This window comes from Lithobates pipiens, unplaced genomic scaffold (genome assembly GCF_037356315.1).
Source record: "Lithobates pipiens isolate NorthernLeopardFrog02 unplaced genomic scaffold, aLitPip1_a1.2 Scaffold_10, whole genome shotgun sequence".
Taxonomy (NCBI): domain Eukaryota; kingdom Metazoa; phylum Chordata; class Amphibia; order Anura; family Ranidae; genus Lithobates; species Lithobates pipiens.
Window position 1 is genome coordinate 785,315 of NW_027507686.1, and position 22,648 is coordinate 807,962.

A 22,648-nucleotide genomic window follows, 5' to 3' on the forward strand; every position below is an offset into this window, starting at 1 on the left:
TGTACACCCGCTGTGCCCATTATGAGGGGGTTCTCACCATCCCTGTGCTGAGTTCCTGGGTCTGTACACCCGCTGTGCCCATTATGAGGGGTTCTCACCATCCCTGTGCTGAGTTCCCGGGTCTGTACACCCGCTGTGCCCATTATGAGGGGTTCTCACCATCCCTGTGCTGAGTTCCTGGGTCTGTACACCCGCTGTGCCCATTATGAGGGGTTCCACCATCCCTGTGCTGAGTTCCCGGGTCTGTACACCCGCTGTGCCCATTATGAGGGGTTCCCACCATCCCTGTGCTGAGTTCCCAGGTCTGTACACCCGCTGTGCCCATTATGAGGGGTTCTCACCATCCATGTGCTGAGTTCCCGGGTCTGTACACCCGCTGTGCCTATTATGAGGGGTTCCCACCATCCCTGTGCTGAGTTCCCGGGTCTGTACACCCGCTGTGCCCATTATGAGGGGTTCCCACCATCCCTGTGCTGAGTTCCCGGGTCTGTACACCCGCTGTGCCTATTATGAGGGGTTCCCACCATCCCTGTGCTGAGTTCCCGGGTCTGTACACCCGCTGTGCCCATTATGAGGGGTTCTCACCATCCATGTGCTAAGTTCCCGGGTCTGTACACCCGCTGTGCCCATTATGAGGGGTTCTCACCATCCCTGTGCTGAGTTCCCGGGTCTGTACACCCACTGTGCCCATTATGAGGGGTTCCCACCATCCCTGTTCTGAGTTCCTGGGTCTGTACACCCGCTGTGCCCATTATGAGGAGTTCCCACCATCCCTGTGCTGAGTTCCCGGGTCTGTACACCCGCTGTGCCCATTATGAGGGGTTCCCACCATCCCTGTGCTGAGTTCCCAGGTCTGTACACCCGCTGTGCCCATTATGAGGGGTTCCCACCATCCCTGTGCTGAGTTCCCGGGTCTGTACACCCGCTGTGCCCATTATGAGGGGTTCCCACCATCCCTGTGCTGAGTTCCCAGGTCTGTACACCCGCTGTGCCCATTATGAGGGGGTTCTCACCATCCCTGTGCTGAGTTCCTGGGTCTGTACCCCCGCTGTGCCCATTATGAGGGGTTCTCACCATCCCTGTGCTGAGTTCCCGGGTCTGTACACCCGCTGTGCCCATTATGAGGGGTTCTCACCATCCCTGTGCTGAGTTCCCGGGTCTGTACACCCGCTGTGCCCATTATGAGGGGTTCCCACCATCCCTGTGCTGAGTTCCTGGGTCTGTACACCCGCTGTGCCCATTATGAGGAGTTCCCACCATCCCTGTGCTGAGTTCCCGGGTCTGTACACCCGCTGTGCCCATTATGAGGAGTTCCCACCATCCCTGTGCTGAGTTCCTGGGTCTGTACACCCGCTGTGCCCATTATGAGGGGTTCCCACCATCCCTGTGCTGAGTTCCCGGGTCTGTACACCCACTGTGCCCATTATGAGGGGTTCCCACCATCCCTGTGCTGAGTTCCTGGGTCTGTACACCCGCTGTGCCCATTATGAGGAGTTCCCACCATCCCTGTGCTGAGTTCCCGGGTCTGTACACCCGCTGTGCCCATTATGAGGAGTTCCCACCATCCCTGTGCTGAGTTCCTGGGTCTGTACACCCGCTGTGCCCATTATGAGGGGTTCTCACCATCCCTGTGCTGTGCTGACTTAATGGGTTTTTAAACTTTAGTTTCGTTAACTTTTCGTTAAAATTAATAAAAGTTCATTGTGAATTTCTATCCGAAATTTGTAAACGAAATTTCATATTTCGTACAGAATTCGTATGCATAAAAATTCATATTTCAGATTCATACGAAACGAATCGCACATGTCTAGTGTGAGCCTGGCTCAGAAAATCTGCAATTCCTCCTGTAACATAGCAATGTACTTCCTGTGCCTGCAGGCTAATTCATTGCACATCTCTAGTGAAGGATAAAAGCACCACTGCTACTTTCCCAAGATATGGACTGAGATTTGGTGATGAGGTCACCATTGTGCTCATCACTGTTCTCATTGCTGGAGGGGAAGCTGTACCTGAGGGGCGGCAGTACAAGGATCTCCCTGCTTCTCCTGAATTCATCCTGTGGATCTGCTTCCTCCACCTCTCCTGCTGCTTCCTGATCATTACCCCAACAGTCATGGGGGGGCGACGAATGTGACACGAGGAAGAAAAGCCCTGCTGCTACCAAGATGGTGCAAAGACAGCCCAGAACCAGTCATGGCCAGTCAGTAATGGGGAAATGATCAGCTGCAGGAAGCCCCCCGGACAATTCTGGTTACTAGGCCTTCGCCCTCCGCTCGCCTTCTTTGAGCACACATTTTACAGTACAGGAAAGAAAAAAATGGGGCTACTGGACCAAATGCTCTTCACCAGCCCGTGAAAGTGATGAGTTCCTCTGAATAAACCCAAAGAGGGCGATTTATCAAAAGCCTGGAGAAGCTGTGCACAGCAGCCAATCTACATGGCCTGTGATTGGCGCCCCCCTCTGGTTTGTTGAGCAAAGTACAGCAAGGGGAATTTATCAAAACCTGAGCAGCTGGGCACGGTAACCAATCAGCTTCTATCTTGCTTTTTCAAAGCTTAACTAAAGAAGCTGAAGATAGAAGCTGATTGGTTGCCGTGCCCAGCTGCTCAGGTTTGGATAAATTCCCCTTTTTGTCCTTTGCTCAACAAACCAGAGGGGGGCGCCGTTCACATCACAGGCCGTGGGGACAACATCCTCCTTGTGATACCTGAGAATGGTGGCCAGGTGGAGGCGGAGAGAGGAGGTCGGATGTTCAGTGAAATGGGGGTGTGAGATATTTCAATTATTCCTCACAATACTTGTTTGGTTTTATTGAAGGGGAACGAGCCAATGACGGCAACCTCCGGAACCGCACACTCCAGTGCCTGTTCCAGGGTCTCTCCCTGTGCGCTGCAGCTGCTCCTTCCACCCTCCCCCACCCCATACCATCCACCCTCCCCCACCCCATACCGTCCTCATACAGGTAAAAGGCTAAATGATTTGATGTACAAAGAGTAAAACAATATCATAAAGTTTTACAAGTTTCAAGTACAGGCAGCAGGTGCGGCTGGTGGGGAGCGAGCGAGAGAAATCTCGCATATTCCCGACCCACAGAGGAACGTTCTGAGCTTTGCAAGATGCGGGGGGGGGGGGGGGGAGGTTGCCTATAATTCTTAATGCCACCCATCCCCCTTCTCTCGCCCCCCTCCCCACTATTTGCACCCGCAGAGCATTTTCACATGTGCTAAATGGCTCCGCTACCCAGATTTCCCAGCTTCTCCTCTGTTTGACTGGAAAAAAACTCAGTTTATCAAGCTCAGTAGCTCAAGCTGAAATTTACACACAAAAAAAAAAACATGTAAAAGAAAGTAAAAAATATTTAGCAGACCTGCTGCATTGTTTACAATAGTTGCACCCCCCACCCCCCCCCCCCCCGCTGCAAGTTGTGCCCCCCCCCCCACCTTCCCCCTACTGTATATTTGAACCCAACCGATACAACATATTCAAATAAAACTGACCCCAGACTACTGATGTACAACGTTTGCACAATGTGAGGATGGTGGGAGGAATAAAGCTTTATGGAGGCGAATGGTTTTATCTTTCAAGTGGCGGCAATATCTGAATGTCCTATCAGACCCATCAACTGATATAACCAATAAACAGGTCTGTGCCCATCCCCCCCCCCCCCCAGCCGTGACGCTTGGCCTGGATTGCAACCAATCATCATTATCAGTGTCTCCCACAACAATGTAGCAGATGCGGAATCCTGATAAGATGTGAGATCTTCCATACAAATGTCTCATTTTATAGTCACATCATCTATGACTATCGATCGATCTCTCAGCGATGGCGCACGGTCGGGTTTTTCTCTATATACCAGGAATGTCACTGGACCGGTTTTCTCCATATTTTCCTTGGCGGCCCATGGGCACACCCCAGAGGGCGGCGGGCCTGTGATAACACGCTGCTCTACACCACAAGTCAGGAGGAAACCTATCGCAATCCAAGGTGTGGAAGGACGGGCCGCCTGCCGTCTCCGGACACAACGATCGCTGTGCAGCTCTCCCCCCGAACGAAACTGTCCATTGCGGTCTGAGACTCCCCGCTGGGCCTTGTGGTTCCGTAGAGTCTGGACACACACATGCTGATAAACAATCGATCATAAATCTGATCATTTCTATCGAGCTGCTCCCTCCACACAAGAAACAACACAACCAACGATTATCCCGTGAAAACGATCGTTCATAGAAGGATCCTCCGTTAAGACCCCCTTTCACACAGAAGCGCCGCTAAAACAGCGCTAAAGCGCCGGTCGTTTTTGCGGTGCTTTAGCGGAGTTTTAGTGGCGATTTTTGGGCGTTTTTTATAAGATCACGTGACCAAAAATCCAGCAAAACATCCGCTTTGTGGCGCTTTAGAACGGCTTTTAAGGCACTTTGGAAGCGCTGCCCATTCATTTCAATAGGGAGGGAGTTTTTGGAGCGCTTTTTACAGCGTTGCCAACCCGCCCCAAAGATGCTTTTTCTAACGTCCCGCCATCGCACCGCCCCCCCCCCGTGTGAATGAATGGGAGGCGGTTTTCAGTCGCTTTTCAGAGGCGATTTCTAGAGCTAAAATGCCTGAAAACCGCCCAGTGTGAAGAGGGTCTTACTACAATTCATTCCTAAATGATGTAAATCTTTGATACAATTGTTTCTGAGAGCGATCGATTGGGGCTTATTTACTAAAGGAAAATAGACGGTGTACTTTGCAAAGTGCAGTGGCTCCACAGCTTAGTAAATGAGGTGAAGCTTCACTTTGCAAAGAGTATCCAATCACATGCAAGGAAAAACAAACAAAAAAACCCAGAATTTTTGCTTGCAGATGATTGGATGATGGAAGTCAGCAGACTTCCCCCTCATTTACTAAGCTCTGGAGCAATTGCTTTTGCAGAGTGCAGAGTCTTTAGTAAATCAGCCCCACAGTTCTGATTTACTAAAAACTGGAGAGTGCAGAATCTGGTGCAGCGCGGCGGCCAATCAGCTTCTGCCTTCAGCTTCTTCAGTGAAGCTTTGACAATAAAAGCTGGAAGCTGATTGGTTTGGTAAGGCACGGTTCACACCGAGGCGGCTACAAAGTCGCCCGGCTCATCGCGGTTTCAGCGCGGCTTGCTGTAATAGAAGTTCCATGCACGCCGCTCTGAAGTCGCCCCCAAGTAGGACCGGAACCTTTTTCCAAGCCGGTCACTCAGATTAGAACGGTTCCATTGCACTGCATGGAGGGCGACTCGCCCCAGTATGAGCCGAGACGAGACCCCCCCCCCCCAGTACACCGTGTATAATGGTTCAGTCTGGTCCGCCATCATTCATTCTATATGTCCCCCTTCATTGGAAGCTTCCATTGAAGTGCTCAGAGGAAAGGGCTGCGCTGGAAGCTGTCGCCTGTCCATATAAAGTGAGATGAGGACATCACAGGCCTGTGACTGATATATTACAAGCAGAAGGCGGAGCGTCGTATACCCGCTCCGAGGCCGACTACCTGACAACTAACAGGTGACAGCGCCGGTGTGTCCCTCGTAGTCCTCCACCCCCCCCCCCCAATAAATCCGCATAAAGAGTCAGAAAATGTCCGTTCTCAGGATCCAAGTGTCCTCCTCATCGCCTCTGCCCAATGCAAATAAGTACGAGGAGCCGCCAACATCCATCTTCAAATCTGTATTCACATCTACGACTGAGGCCACTGGCCGAAACGCGTAAGGGCTTTCATCTGTCATCACCTTGTAGCGCATAAAGATTTTAACACGGACGTTTCGAGTTGTCGGCTCATTAAACTTATTTGTATTGAACTAAAAACTAAAAAGATTATAGAGCGGGGGGGGGGACAACCTCGGGCCCTTCAGCTGTTTGCAGAACTACAAGTCCCAGCATGCCTCTGGGAGTGATTGTAACTGGCAGCCTTGCAATGCCTCATGGGAAATGTAGTTCCACAACATCTGGAGGGCCGTGGGGTGCCTCCCCCTCCTGTAGAGTGATGTACAGATGTGGGAAGACTGACCCCAATGTATCTAGGGGTCCATGCCGGGACAAGGATTGCATTGTGTGTAATTGCACCTGAAATCACAAAAGCCCCGAAGTCCTCACTACAGAATCACTTCAACCCGACATGATGGAATCGATCGATATTCGTGTCCATGGAATGCAAATATCAGAGAAAAGAGGAAGTGGTTTGCGGCGGACATCAGACGAGACGCTCGGGGGAGGGGGGAGGGGGGGGGGTTACACAACGACTGCAGACAAATGACATAAATCTTCCCCACACACACCCAATATCCGCCCATCCAACACCGCAGAGTACGCGGAGCGCTCTGCCGGATCAGATAGCGGCCATTCACTTAAGGTGATAGTTCCTCTCATCCTCCTCCTCCCCCAACTGCACTATTCGTTTTATTTTTCTGTATCCGCTTCCTCATTTCTTGCCCAGGCGAGACGCTTGTCCCGCCCCCTTTCCCTCGTCACATGTCCCAGGACCAGTCTGAAAGCAGAGCATCATCTCGCGCATGCGCAGCGGGGAGCCGGCTATTACCCTCCCTAGCGGTATTCCCAAGTGTGGCCCGGGATTCATTTTCATTGCCAAATACGGTGACCCCCGAGCCACACCCGGGATCCAGGCAAAGTTACTCACCTTGTCCCCAGGATCCCGCGAGGTCCTCCCGCTGTGTGTGCGGGCCGCGCCCTACGATCGATCGATCACAGCGCCGCGCTCCGCTCCCTGCGAGTTACTCCTAAGAATTACAGGACTACAATATAAAACGCCAAATTCCTATGACAAGCAATGTTCCGCTTTCAGCATCAAAAATCTGACATAATCCTCCCGCCGGGGAGGTTAAATAGCAGAAAGTTACAGCCAAGATGGCGGCACCGGAGATCTGACGGTCCGGGCGACCCAGCGCTGGACTCCCGGACTGGTCGGGGTCTAATAAGTTACAACATTTGTAAAGCATTTGTAGCGGCTGACTTTTCTTTTTTTTTAGACGAGTATAACTCCTCGTCACAGACTCTTACCGCCCGGCAGCCTTGTATAATGGAGCGTCCAAGGCCGTGTACGAGAAACCCCTCCCCCCCTCCATACTGAAAGCTGGATAATGGACAATCCTCACTCCGCTCTCTCAATCAGCGCTGACAGTCCCGATCCTCATGCTGCTGATATTAGTACATAGATAGGAAAGTATATTCTGTTCACTTGCTCTAAACGGTTTTTTTACATTCCTGTAGTTACTTCCTGCTTTCTGGCCTAGGCCAAAATGATGTCACACACCCCAGGAGTCTTCATGGGAGGAGGGGCGTTCTCAGCTAAACACAGCCCTGTCTGCATACCTCAGCTAAGGGCAGATGGATTCCAGCAAGTAAATGCTACATGAATCAATTGCCCTTACTTAAAATGGCCACCGTCAGAAATGCTGGGGGGGGATGTTTTTCAAAGTGATTTTTCAACAAAATAAAGCATGGAGACATAGATGAACAGATAAATGGGTGGATGGATAGAGACATTGATGGATGGAGGGAGACATGAATGGATGGATGGATGGAGACATGGATGGATGGAGACATGAGTGGATGGATGGATGGATGGAGACATGGATGGATGGATGGATGGATGGATGGATGGAGACATGGATGGATGGATGGATGGATGGATGGATGGATGGATGGAGACATGGATGGATGGATGGATGGATGGATGGATGGAGACATGGATGGATGGATGGATGGAGACATGGATGGATGGATGGAGACATGGATGGATGGATGGAGACATGAATGGATGGATGGATGGATGGAGACATGGATGGATGGATGGAGACATGGATGGATGGATGGAGACATGGATGGATGGATGGATGGATGGATGGAGACATGGATGGATGGATGGATGGAGACATGAATGGATGGGGGAGTTTGCTTTCAATATTAAAAATGAATTTGCAGCCTCTGGAGGAAGTGTTGGGTAAGAATTATATATGATATGGAGAGATTAGAATGGGGACACATCTACATGTCTCGGGTGACTCCGATAACAGAACCTTCTCCCACATGGGATGGAAATGTCCGGACATTGGATCTTTATGGTCAGATATGACGGACTTTGCCGCCCTTCATCTGACAATATCTAATACATGGAACCCGGATGGACGCCTCCTTTAATATCTCGAAGATTCTGATAGGACAATCTGAACCAACGACTTCCCCTCCTGTTATTATTCATGGAAAAATCTTCTATAAATCTGCTAGAAATGGAATCTCCTCCCGGTGTACAGATCCTCCCGGTGTACAGATCCTCCGGTGTACAGATCCTCCGGTGTACAGATCCTCCGGTGTACAGATCCTCCGGTGTACAGATCCTCCGGTGTACAGATCCTCCGGTGTACAGATCCTCCAGTGTACAGATCCTCCGGTGTACAGATCCTCCGGTGTACAGATCCTCGCAGTGTACAGATCCTCCGGTGTACAGATCCTCCGGTGTACAGATCCTCCGGTGTACAGATCCTCCCGGTGTACAGATCCTCCGGTGTACAGATCCTCCCGGTGTACAGATCCTCCCGGTGTACAGATCCTCCGGTGTACAGATCCTCCCAGTGTACAGATCCTCCGGTGTACAGATCCTCCGGTGTACAGATCCTCCGGTGTACAGATCCTCCGGTGTACAGATCCTTGCAGTGTACAGATCCTCCCGGTGTACAGATCCTCCCGGTGTACAGATCCTCCGGTGTACAGATCCTCCGGTGTACAGATCCTCCGGTGTACAGATCCTCCGGTGTACAGATCCTCCCGGTGTACAGATCCTCCGGTGTACAGATCCTCCGGTGTACAGATCCTCCGGTGTACAGATCCTCCCGGTGTACAGATCCTCCGGTGTACAGATCCTCCGGTGTACAGATCCTCCCGGTGTACAGATCCTCCGGTGTACAGATCCTCCGGTGTACAGATCCTCCGGTGTACAGATCCTCCGGTGTACAGATCCTCCGGTGTACAGATCCTCCGGTGTACAGATCCTCCCGGTGTACAGATCCTCCCGGTGTACAGATCCTCCGGTGTACAGATCCTCCGGTGTACAGATCCTTGCAGTGTACAGATCCTCCGGTGTACAGATCCTCCCGGTGTACAGATCCTCCCGGTGTACAGATCCTCCGGTGTACAGATCCTCCCGGTGTACAGATCCTCCCGGTGTACAGATCCTCCGGTGTACAGATCCTCCCAGTGTACAGATCCTCCCGGTGTACAGATCCTCCGGTGTACAGATCCTCCGGTGTACAGATCCTCCGGTGTACAGATCCTTGCAGTGTACAGATCCTCCAGTGTACAGATCCTTGCAGTGTACAGATCCTTGCAGTGTACAGATCCTCCGGTGTACAGATCCTTGCAGTGTACAGATCCTCCGGTGTACAGATCCTTGCAGTGTACAGATCCTCCCGGTGTACAGATCCTCCGGTGTACAGATCCTCCGGTGTACAGATCCTCCGGTGTACAGATCCTCCGGTGTACAGATCCTTGCAGTGTACAGATCCTCCCGGTGTACAGATCCTCCCGGTGTACAGATCCTCCGGTGTACAGATCCTCCGGTGTACAGATCCTCCGGTGTACAGATCCTCCGGTGTACAGATCCTCCGGTGTACAGATCCTTGCAGTGTACAGATCCTTGCAGTGTACAGATCCTCCCGGTGTACAGATCCTCCCGGTGTACAGATCCTCCGGTGTACAGATCCTCCCGGTGTACAGATCCTCCCGGTGTACAGATCCTCCGGTGTACAGATCCTCCCGGTGTACAGATCCTCCCGGTGTACAGATCCTCCGGTGTACAGATCCTCCGGTGTACAGATCCTCCGGTGTACAGATCCTTGCAGTGTACAGATCCTCCGGTGTACAGATCCTCCGGTGTACAGATCCTCCAGTGTACAGATCCTTGCAGTGTACAGATCCTTGCAGTGTACAGATCCTCCAGTGTACAGATCCTTGCAGTGTACAGATCCTCCGGTGTACAGATCCTTGCAGTGTACAGATCCTCCGGTGTACAGATCCTTGCAGTGTACAGATCCTTGCAGTGTACAGATCCTCCCGGTGTACAGATCCTCCCGGTGTACAGATCCTCCGGTGTACAGATCCTCCGGTGTACAGATCCTCCGGTGTACAGATCCTCCGGTGTACAGATCCTCCGGTGTACAGATCCTCCGGTGTACAGATCCTTGCAGTGTACAGATCCTCCGGTGTACAGATCCTCCGGTGTACAGATCCTCCGGTGTACAGATCCTCCGGTGTACAGATCCTCCGGTGTACAGATCCTCCGGTGTACAGATCCTCCCGGTGTACAGATCCTCCCGGTGTACAGATCCTCCCGGTGTACAGATCCTCCGGTGTACAGATCCTCCCGGTGTACAGATCCTCCCGGTGTACAGATCCTCCCGGTGTACAGATCCTCCGGTGTACAGATCCTCCGGTGTACAGATCCTCCGGTGTACAGATCCTCCGGTGTACAGATCCTCCGGTGTACAGATCCTCCGGTGTACAGATCCTCCGGTGTACAGATCCTCCGGTGTACAGATCCTCCGGTGTACAGATCCTCCCGGTGTACAGATCCTCCGGTGTACAGATCCTCCGGTGTACAGATCCTCCGGTGTACAGATCCTCCGGTGTACAGATCCTCCAGTGTACAGATCCTCCGGTGTACAGATCCTCCGGTGTACAGATCCTCCGGTGTACAGATCCTCCGGTGTACAGATCCTCCGGTGTACAGATCCTCCGGTGTACAGATCCTCCGGTGTACAGATCCTCCCGGTGTACAGATCCTCCCGGTGTACAGATCCTCCCGGTGTACAGATCCTCCGGTGTACAGATCCTCCCGGTGTACAGATCCTCCCGGTGTACAGATCCTCCCGGTGTACAGATCCTCCGGTGTACAGATCCTCCGGTGTACAGATCCTCCGGTGTACAGATCCTCCGGTGTACAGATCCTCCGGTGTACAGATCCTCCCGGTGTACAGATCCTCCGGTGTACAGATCCTCCGGTGTACAGATCCTCCGGTGTACAGATCCTCCGGTGTACAGATCCTCCAGTGTACAGATCCTCCGGTGTACAGATCCTCCGGTGTACAGATCCTCCGGTGTACAGATCCTCCGGTGTACAGATCCTCCGGTGTACAGATCCTCCAGTGTACAGATCCTCCCGGTGTACAGATCCTCCCGGTGATCTTCCTTGGGTGACGTCTGGTAATAGTTGGATAGTTTTTCTTGTTCTTCTCACTATAAACCCCAATAAACTTTTCCTTACAATGAATTGTATCCGGAACACGGCCCGCACGTTCCTGAGTTCCGGACCTGCACTGGGGTCTCAGCCTGCGCTGCACTGGGGTCTCAGCCTGCGCTGCACTGGGGTCTCAGCCTGCGCTGCACTGGGGTCTCAGCCTGCGCTGCACTGGGGTCTCAGCCTGCGCTGCACTGGGGTCTCAGCCTGCGCTGCACTGGGGTCTCAGCCTGCGCTGCCCGTCCACAAAGGATCCGTCTTCCCATAAGAAGTCCCATCATCATGTCTCCTGGACTCTCCTCTGAATTATGGATCTCAGTCTCATGGAAGGTCTCTTAGAGCTGCACTCAGCATTTTATTGATATCATTTGGTGGAATTGCCGGCAGCTCCGGAGTATTATAGTAAAGAGTGAAGTGCAATTAGAAAAATGCTTCTTTCTCAAAATGTGGATAATAGAAACGAAGAACCCAGCGAGCCACAAACAAGAGGCACGCCTTGTCCCCGGGGTCAGGCGGGACCAACGCACGGCCGAGTGCCCAACCCACTGCCTACCGGCATGGGGTCTTCCCAGGTTTATGGCCCAAAGACAGGCAGACCCCTCCTGAGAAGAGGGCTTCCCACAGACCTTATTATAGTCTTATAATACACAGGATGTGGAACCGATGGGGGCGCATGTGTCAGGAGATGATCCTTGTCAGCGGGTCGATGGGTCCAGAAATAGACATGGAAAGCGGTTGGTGGAAGTTACATTTTTTTTTTCCAACGACAGACAATGTTACATAATATGATTTCCAAGATGCCTTTTCATAGGGCTGGAAACATTGTATCCACATTACCCGGAACATCGCCTATTATCTGAACAATGGAGTTCATACCAAGAGGGTAACTATTAGAAGAAAACTTGATGGTTCTTCCAGTGGTTGGCATTGCAGGTATCTGCCACCCTTCCCCCCCTCGGCACCAACCCTGAACACCCCGCTATTACATACATTGAACCCCCCCAAATATATATATAGTTAGTTAGGTTGAATATATGCGAGTAGATTTTCAGATGAACATTTCTACACATTCATATTAAAATTCTCAGTACATTCAATGACTTGATGAATGTTGTTTCGAAAGTAAATCAAAATTCCATTTGCTTTTAACATTCAATTTTGGACAGAAATCCCAGAAATCCCAGAAATCACAGAAATCCCAGAAATCACAGAAATCCCAGAAATCACAGAAATCACAGAAATCACAGAAATCACAGAAATCACAGAAATCCCAGAAATCACAGAAATCACAGAAATCACAGAAACTGTTAAAAATTCATTTGTTAAAAAAAAAAAAAAAAAAAATTCAAAACGGTTTCTTCAAATTTTCTCATCATTGAGGTCAAAAACAAATACTGATTTCACCCCACTATTAGGAAAATCAACGAATGTTTTTAAACTGAAACAAGGGCGGCGCAGTGGTGTAGTGGGTGGCACAGTGGTGTAGTGGGCGGCGCAGTGGTGTAGTGGGTGGCACAGTGGTGTAGTGGGTGGCACAGTGGTGTAGTGGGCGGCACAGTGGTGTAGAGGGTGGCACAGCGATGTAGTGGGTGGCACAGTGGTGTAGAGGGTGGCGCAGTGGTGTAGTGGGTGGCACAGTGGTGTAGTGGGTGGCACAGTGGTGTAGTGGGCGGCACAGTGGTGTAGTGGGTGGCACAGCGATGTAGTGGGTGGCACAGTGGTGTAGTGGGCGGCACAGTGGTGTAGTGGGTGGCACAGCGATGTAGTGGGTGGCACAGTGGTGTAGTGGGCGGCACAGCGGTGTAGTGGGCGGCACAGTGGTGTAGTGGGTGGCACAGTGGTGTAGTGAGTGGCACAGTGGTGTAGTGAGTGGCACAGTGGTGTAGTGGGCAGCACAGTGGTGTAGTGAGTGGTACAGTGGTGTAGTGGGGTGGCACAGTGGTGTAGTGAGCGGCACAGTGGTGTAGTGGGTGGCACAGTGGTGTAGTGGGTGGCACAGTGGTGTAGTGGGTGGCACAGTGGTGTAGTGGGCGGCACAGTGGTGTAGTGGGCGGCACAGTGGTGTAGTGAGCGGCACAGTGGTGTAGTGAGTGGCACAGTGGTGTAGTGGGTGGCACAGTGGTGTAGTGGGTGGCACAGTGGTGTAGTGGGTGGCACAGTGGTGTAGTGGGCGGCACAGTGGTGTAGTGGGTGGCACAGTGGTGAAGTGAGCGGCACAGTGGTGTAGTGGGCGGCACAGTGGTGTAGTGAGTGGCACAGTGGTGTAGTGGGTGGCACAGTGGTGTAGTGGTTAGCACTCTCGCCTAGCAGTAAAAAGGGTCGCTAGTTTGAATCCCAACCAGGACACTACCTGCCTGGAGTTTGCATGTTCTTCTTGTGCCTGTGTGGGTTTCCTCCGGGTACTCCGGTTTCCTCCCACACTCCAAAGACATGCAGAGAGGTTAATTGGCTTCTGTCTAAAATTGGCCCTAGTATATAAATGGGGACCTTGGATTGTGGGATCCCTGAGGGTAGGGACCGATGTGAGCGTGTGATATAAATTCTTGGCACTATATGGGTACCTTAAATAAATAATAATATAATAGATGAGCATCTTAATGAGATGCAATGTACAGGGATGGGGATAATTGTAGACACTCTCACTCAGGTTGAACTGGATGGACTGGTGTCTTTATTCAATCTTACTAACTATGTATTTAAAGATTCTATTGGTCTACATCCAGCTTTATACGCCTTCCTCTGTGAAGTTCTCCTTTAACGACCGTCATGAATATTCACTATTATTGGAAGCCCCCCCCCCCCCCCCCCCCAGTATGGCCACTTCTTTGTGAAAAGGAGCCTCTCCCTCCCTGATAACATTCACAATCAAAGGAAAGGCAAACAAATCTTCCAAGAATGCAAACCTTCCACCTGAAGAGGTTAGAGAGCCCACCCAGTCAGCCATCCTCCTGATAGCCGTCTACCAACAAGATAACAAAAGACAGAAGGAGAGCCGCCCTGCGATTATCGGTGTCTCCGGATCTCCCATCTCTCCGTCTCATCAAACCAAAGTGAAACCGTCACCGGTACTCTTACCTTTTCCCACCGCCGTGCCGGGGTCCAGAGATCGGGGCACCGAGAAATGGTATTCCTTATCAGAAAAATCATAGCGACAAATGTCCCCAGTCTGCCAATCCTCCCGTAATCTGCCGCAGGGAAAGAGAAGACATTGGTTGGTCTACAGAAGAGAACGTTCATCATTAGATGTATCTAAAGAGACATCTGGAGTGTATCTAACACCACAGCACAATTCTGGCTGATTCAGCAGTCCAAGCTGTGTGTGGTCAGATTTAGACTCCTAATTCCTCGTAAACACGATCAGAAAATCAAAGGAAAAGAACCAGTGTGGAGGCGATCGTCCGATCATCTGATCATCTGATCATTAGTACACAGCTTCCGACAGCCGATCACCACAATTCATGTGAAATTATATAAAGGGACCAACTAAAATAATAATTTCTTGTACGATATGAGAACGAATGATTTTTGTTTAATTAGTACAATATTCCTCAAAAATAGGAAGAGCAAAACCGCGCATGCTCGGAAATGTGTGTTCTGTCCTAAGAGAATGTTTGTGGTTTGGTAACCTCTTCACACTCAATATGAGACCAGCATGTAAAAAATTCGTCCAATATTCTCCTGGTGTGTACGAGGCTCTCTTCTATCTCTCTACACCTCTCACTGTTTACAGAACTCAATAGCTCAAGCTGAAACTTACACACAGGAGAATGAGTCGGAGCCGTCTATTAATAAGTCATGTCTCTGACTCAATCTTGTCAGAACGTTTTATTGGGTTCAGCTCAGTCCCGGGTCAGACAAGTCTGGCTACAGAGCCAATGAGAACGCCTGAAATCTGTGCAGAACCGCCTGTACAGTCACCCACAACACAACCAAAGGGGCTCATCTCATGTGTGAATGGGGTCCTATGAGAGATTTCACCCCTGAAAATGCTGATTGCCTGGCTGGACCAATGATAATGAAAGCATTAAAGATTGGAAAACGTACATTGATTTTTGCAAGGACACCCCCCCCCCCCCCACTAGAAGGTTCCAGACCATCAAGAACATTCACTTTCACTTCTGAGGGGTTGAGGAGCCCCCTGGACCCCCCTCCCCCCTGGACCCCCCTCCCCCGCCCCCAACCGCACCAAATCACTGCCAGAGGCTGCAACAGGTAGAATTAGGGAATTTCCAAATGTTTGTCTCACCCTATTTATGTACATATTACATATAACACGGAAGAACTGAAAATGGATCTGATTGGTTTCTATGACTTCTCACCCAACTGGCCAATTCCTGGAGCCAATCTACCAATCACATACTCCTATCACTACCACACTGGTATACGGTATATACTACACTCCCCGACACTTCCCACCATGGAGACACCCGGAGCCAATCTACCAATCACATACTCCTATCACTACCACACTGGTATACGGTATATACTACACTCCCCGACACTTCCCACCATGGAGACACCCGGAGCCAATCCACCAATCACATACTCCTATCACTACCACACTGGTATACGGTATATACTACACTCCCCGACACTTCCCACCGCGGAGACACCCGGAGCCAATCTACCAATCACATACTCCTATCACTACCACACTGGTATACGGTATATACTACACTCCCAACACTTCCCACCATGGAGACACCCGGAGCCAATCTACCAATCACATACTCCTATCACTACCACACTGGTATACGGTATATACTACACTCCCCGACACTTCCCACCCGGAGCCAATCTACCAATCACATACTCCTATCACTACCACACTGGTATACGGTATATACTACACTCCCCGACACTTCCCACCACGGAGACACCCGGAGCCAATCTACCAATCACATACTCCTATCACTACCACACTGGTATACGGTATATACTACACTAAGATAGATATCTGGGATGAGGAATTCTCAGAGGTTTTTACACTTAAACTTTCTCCTACAAATCGGGGCTCATGTTTAAAACAAATATATATATATACCGTATTTATCGCCATATAACATGCGCCCCAAGTTTAGGAGGGGAGTTTAAGAAAAAAACTTACATTTAAATGCCCATCAATGCAGCCTTGTCAGCGTCGTTGCCGGCTTGCCCTTTAAAAATGGCGGCGCTGAGATACGGAGCGGATGTCCTGTGTATCTCGGCGGCGCTCGGTAGCACTCGGCCGTTCTTGGTGGCATGGGGGCCGAGAGGGGCCGAAAGCCACTGAGAACGGCCGAGTGCAGCTGAAAATAGCTGAAAGCCGCAGAGAAGCTCACAATCGGCGGGGGATCGGCGTATAACACGCACCCGCGATTTCCCCTGATTTTAAGGGGAACAAAGTGCGTGTTATACGCCGATAAATACGCTATTTTTTTTCCCCCAATAAGACCAGAGTTCACTTTAGTCTCAGGACTAACATGGCATTTTAGTTTTAGTCCCATTTTAGTCTTCTGCAATTGTTTTCATTTTAGTCGACTAAAATCTGCAGTACTTTTCAGTAATTGCAATTTAGTTGTAGTCATAGTCTTTTGACTAAAATGGCTTTTAGTTTTAGTCGTATTTTAGTTGAGTCAATTAACACTGAATAGGATATAAATCTACATTTTAAAATAACTTCCTGGAACACGAAGAGTCTCTCATCTCCGTATCCCTATATCTATATACCTCTATATACTATATCTATATATCTCTATATATATATCTATATACCTCTATATACTATATCTATATATCTCTATATACTATATCTATATACCTCTATATATATCTATATACCTCTATATACTATATCTATATACCTCTATATATATCTATATACCTCTATATACTATATCTATATACCTCTATATATATCTATATACCTCTATATATATCTATATACCTCTATATACTATATCTATATACCTCTATATACTATATCTATATACCTCTATATACTATATCTATATACCTCTATATATATCTATATACCTCTATATACTATATCTATATACTATATCTATATACCTCTCTATATATTATATCTCTATATATCTCCGTATCCCTATATCTATATGTCTCTATACACTATATCTATGTCTCTATATATCTCTATATATTATATCTCTATATACTATATCTATGTCTCTATATACTATATCTATATACTATATCTATGTCTCTATATACTATATCTATATACTATATCTATGTCTCTATATACTATATCCATATACTATATCTATATACTATATCTATATCGCTATATATATATATCTTTCTATACATCTCTATATACTATTTCTCTCTCTATATATATATATATATATCTCTATATATGGGACGGATCACTAACAGCCTTTAGAACAGCAGTGTGTGTGTGGGGGGGGGGGGGGGGGATGAGAAGAATTACCCTATGATAGGTAAGTGTCTATGAAGTTCCAATAATCTGTCCATGTGTTGGGTGCTGAGTGTCTATAGAGTGTGGTAAGTGTCCACACAGTATGCCAAATGTACATAGGGCAGTAGGTATTATAGAGGAGGGTAGGTCTCTGTAGGGCAGTAGGTATTATAGAGGAGGGTAGGTCTCCATAGGGCAGTAGTTGATATAGAGGAGGAGGATATATATAATGTGACCTCAACTATCCAAAGACAATTATTGGTAGGTTATGTATATAGAGGAGGGTAGGTAGGTGTCCATAGGGCAGGGGGTAATATAGAGAGGGGTAGCAGCTGACAGGGCAGTAGAGTATAATAGGTGGCCATAGGACAGTAACTAAGAGTCCCGGTAGGTGTCCCTAGGATAGTGCTGTCCGGGAAGTCAGGTAGGTGTTCCTAGTATTGTAGTGTCCGGGAGGAGAGGTAGGTGTCCGGGAGGAGAGGTAGGTGTCCGGGAAGTCAGGTAGGTGTCCGGGAAGTCAGGTAGGTGTCCGGGAGGAGAGGTAGGTGTCCGGGAAGTCAGGTAGGTGTCCGGGAAGTCAGGTAGGTGTCCGGGAAGTCAGGTAGGTGTCCGGGGGAAGGGTGGGGGTGGGGTGGGTACTCACCTGTAGCAGGAGGCACAGCACGGCCAGCCGGTCCCTCTTCTTCATCGTCAGTCCCGAGTGATGTGACTTCCCCTCCTCCGCTCTCCTCTCCTCTCCTCTCCTCTCTGGTGGGCGGGGTCACCTCAGGTGCGGCACCTAGAAGGGGCGGAGTCCAGGTGACCTCCCGGTGACGTCACCCGAGTATCGGCGGCTGCGGCTTTGTCACCTGGAGAGGAGGTGAAATATGAGACTGTCAGAGGTGCCGGGAATCCTCCGCTCATCGCTGCGCTCAGTCCATTATACTAATAGCCGGGAGTGTCCGGAGAGGAGGAGGAGGAGAATTGGGGGGTCTTCTGTCTCCCCCAAACACTCATCTCCGCTCCTCCAATCATCTCATCTCCGTCACAAAGAAACCAATTTCACCAAAACCGACAAAAATCACCGAAATTTCACCGACTGAATTCTTTAGGCAAAAATTGCTGAAAGTCAAATATTTCTTTATTTCCAGGGTTATAATCCCCGCCGGGTGTTTATTGGCCACATTATCATTAATATTATCAGGATTTATATTATTATCATTATATGTCATCTATATGGCACCAATAGTTTGCGCAGCGCTTTACAACATGCGGCCAGACAGGAGGAATCAGAGGGCCCTGATCCTCAGAGCTTACAATCTAAGAGACTTGTGACCCATTGGGGAGATTTCCCTTCACTTCCGGTCTCAAAGCCAAAACTGGAAGTGGGAGGAAATCCTTCCAAAGTGGTAGAATCCCTGGCTCTTCCCATTGGAAGATTTGAGGGACACTGCAGTCCATGTTGGAAGGTTTGGGGGGGGGGGGGACCGGGGGAGGTTTGGAGGGGGGGACCGGGGGAGGTTGGAGAGTACTGTGCAGTCTGAGGGGCACCACAGTCCATGTTGGTAGGTTGGGGGCACTGTGGTACCTGGTTGGCACTGTTGCCTGTTGGGGCATCTGCAGCCGGTCGGTAGGAGCCCGGCCACGGCCCGGTGGTGGGGAACCAGTGACCACTATTGTGAATTGTGATAGAGCGAGTTTGGGGTGGAGGAACTTGACTGGCCTGCACAGAGTCCTGACCTCAACTCCATAGAACACCTTTGGGATGAATTAGAGCAGATACTGTAAGCCAGGTCTTCTCATCCAACATCAGTGCCTGACCTCACAAATGGTCAAACATTCCCATAGACACCCTCCTAAACCTTGTGGACGGCCTTCCCAGAAGAGGTGAAGCTGTTATAACTGCAAAGGGCCAACTCAATATTGAACCCTCCGGAGTAAGACTGGGGGGTCATTACAGGTCATGTGTGTGTAAAGGCAGGCGTCCCAATACTTTTGGGAATATCGTGTATACAGAACTGAATATAGGAACCACCTACACATCCCATATATGGTGTTCCCATGGAGGCGTTGCCCCGGGTGATCCGCCATCTCTGGTAGTACAGTGACTCCCCGATAGGTGAATATCTCCTGGCGCTCGATGATTATTGATCGATCGATCGGGGGAAGGAGATGAGATCACAGAGCCGGCTGCACAGCGGGAGAACGATTGGGAAAAATTTTCATTTTCAGAACTTTTGTTCAATTTCCTAAACATTAGTGGAGTCCAATCAACGATCGTCATCATCTGTAGTGAAGAGGAAGTCCGAAGGAGCAGAACGAAGAATCTTTTCTTGAATGAGGTTTTCATTTTGGAAATTCTATATATTCCAAAGTCAAATGTGACGGACATTCGTATGAAGATCTGCCTGTGTGTGGAGCAATGAACAAGGCACATCCCTCTATAGTGTGCGCTTGTCTCAGTCCAGAGCACTGAGTGTCATTTCTGTCTGCTGCCTCCTTCCTCTGATATCTGCATGAGTGACTTCTGACAAGTTTTCCTGACACCAAGAGATAAAAGGTGACAGGGGAGGGAGCTCCAGCACACAGCCTGTGATTGACAGCCTCATCTCTGTTCCTGTGTGAAAGGGGGCGTGTCCATTCCCTCCAATCAGCTCTCCACCCCCTGCTTTCAGACAGCTCAGACAAGCTGTATAGAGGAGAGAGAGAGAGGAGGGAGAGAGAGACAGAATAGAGAGAGGAGAGAAAGAAGAGAGAAGCAGAGAGAGAAGAGAGAGAGGAGAGACAGAGATGGTTTGCGCTGTAGAAGGATCCCGACTTTGATGTTGGGATCCACCCAAATGGTTGGACTGGCTGCTGACTCCTCCTCCTATTGCTGAGAGTCTCCTCCCCCTCCACAGCCCGGCACTCCAGTGAGCACTGGAGGGGCCGTGTACAGAGTGGTGACTGAAAGTCTCATCTATAGAACATTTCAGTTCTCTTGACATGTTTGGTATCTATTTACTTGGCACAGCCGTTTTTTTCCTGGTTTTCTGGTTATTGTATTGTGTGTGAGCCCTGAAATTCATTTTAGTATATTTGCAATGCAAAAAATTGCACCCGATATCATGTTATTTTACACGGCTTGAGCTTTCAGAAAATCTAAAATTGTTTGAGGGTTTAACCACTAGAGATCCGCCCTATAGCTGAATGACGGCCACAGCGCGGACCTGCTTTGCTGGGACGACGTCTATTGATGTCGTCCCGTGCACGAGCGGCCTGCGCGCCCCCTGAGGGGCACGCGCAGCGCGCTCTATGATCAGAGAGTCTATAAGACTCGCCTGATCACGGATCGGAGCAAGGGGGCGATCCCGACCCCTTACCACCTGATCAGCTGTCAGCCAATGACAGCTGATCATGTGACAAAACAGAGCCGGTGTCTTGTCATATAACGTCCTCCATCCGATAGTGTCCGCTGTGCAGTGCGCATGCGCAGTACACAGAAACACAGATTCCGAAAATTGCCGAAGATGGACGGCGCCTGCGCCGTGAGTCCAGGTTCTATCCCCACCATCCAAGTGGACATAGAGTAGGAATATAAAAGAGCCGAGCGCAGCGAGGCGGAGCCCGAAGCGTGGCGAGCGAAGCGAGGGGCCCTCTAATATTCACAACCCTATGTCCGCTTGTATGGGGGGCCACCACCTCCACTCACCGCGCAGGCGCCGTTCGCCGACATTAGTCCCGATTACGACCAACTTATCAGTGCCAACCTGCCCCCTGCCAGTTATTAATAAAAGTGCCACCCAGCAGTGCCACCCATCAGTGCCCATAGTGCCATACATCAGTGCCCACAGTACCATACATCAGTGCCCACAGTGCCACCTATCAGTGCCCACAATCTGCCTCAACAACAGTGCTGCACCTCAGTGCCACATATCCGTGCCCATCAGTGTCATCTACCAGTGCCCATCAGTGCCGCCCATCAGTGCCCAGCAGTGCCACCTATCAGTGCCCATCAGTCCCATCTATCAGTGGTACCTATCAGTGCCCCTTAGTGCCACCAATCCGTGCCACCCATTAGTGCCATTTTATCTTTGCCCATCAGTGCCGCCTTATCTGTGCCCATCAGTATTGCCTTATCTGTGCCTTTTAGTGTCGCCTTAACTGTGCCTATCAGTGCCCACCAGTGCCGCCTATCAGTGCCGCCTCATCAGCGCACTTCAATGAAGGAGAAAAATGACCTGTTTGCAAAATTTTATAAGAAACTATTAAACATGATTTTTTATTTTTTTTTGCATCTTTTTTTGTTTGTTTAGCAAAAAATAAACTCCGAGCTGTAACTAAATACCACCAAAAGAAAGCTCTATTTGTGGGAAAAAATGATAAAAATGTCATTTGGGTACAGTGTTGTATGACCGCGTAATTGTCATTCAAAGTGCATCAGCGCTGAAAGCTGAGAATTGGTCTGGGCAGGAGGGGGGGGGGGGTTATGTGCCCGGTAAGCAAGGGGTTAAATGTCATTTTCCACCAAAAACCTTCCGATTTTACCGAGTGTGAGAAATGAATAATTCCCGGTGGTTGCAGCCGGCCACGCCCACTTCTGTTCTCCGCCTCCAATGATTCCAATGCATTTAGCTGGAAATGTAATGCACAAATGTTTGCAGAAAGCAGCCGATAGCAGGGCTCTGATTGGACGGCCGCGCTTCGCTCGCCACGCTTCAATTGAACCTGGACTCGGGGGTGGAGCGCATATGGCGGTGTTGCGCATGCGCAGTCCAGCAGGTAGCCATATGTGACGACACACCGGGGGGGACCTCTATGGACTCACCGGGGGGGGGGACCTCTATGGACACACCGGGGGGGACCTCTATGGACTCATCGGGGGGGACCTCTATGGACACACCGGGGGGGGGACCTCTATGGACACACCGGGGGGGACCTCTATGGACTCATCGGGGGGGACCTCTATGGACACACCGGGGGGGACCTCTATGGACTCATCGGGGGGGACCTCT

The 22,648-nt window shown here is 50.0% G+C and overlaps 1 protein-coding gene across 1 annotated transcript in view; it reads right to left on the bottom strand.

Annotated features, from left to right (window-relative positions):
• LOC143926627 (cadherin-1-like) overlaps positions 1–18,378 on the bottom strand; it is a 96,085-nt gene extending 77,707 nt beyond the window's left edge. The window contains 3 exon segments of the mRNA XM_077450544.1: positions 14,327–14,411; positions 14,413–14,436; positions 18,319–18,378. Coding sequence (XP_077306670.1) covers positions 14,327–14,411; positions 14,413–14,436; positions 18,319–18,363 — 154 coding nt within the window. The 5' untranslated portion in view covers positions 18,364–18,378.
• Between the last annotated feature and the right edge of the window lie 4,270 nt (positions 18,379–22,648).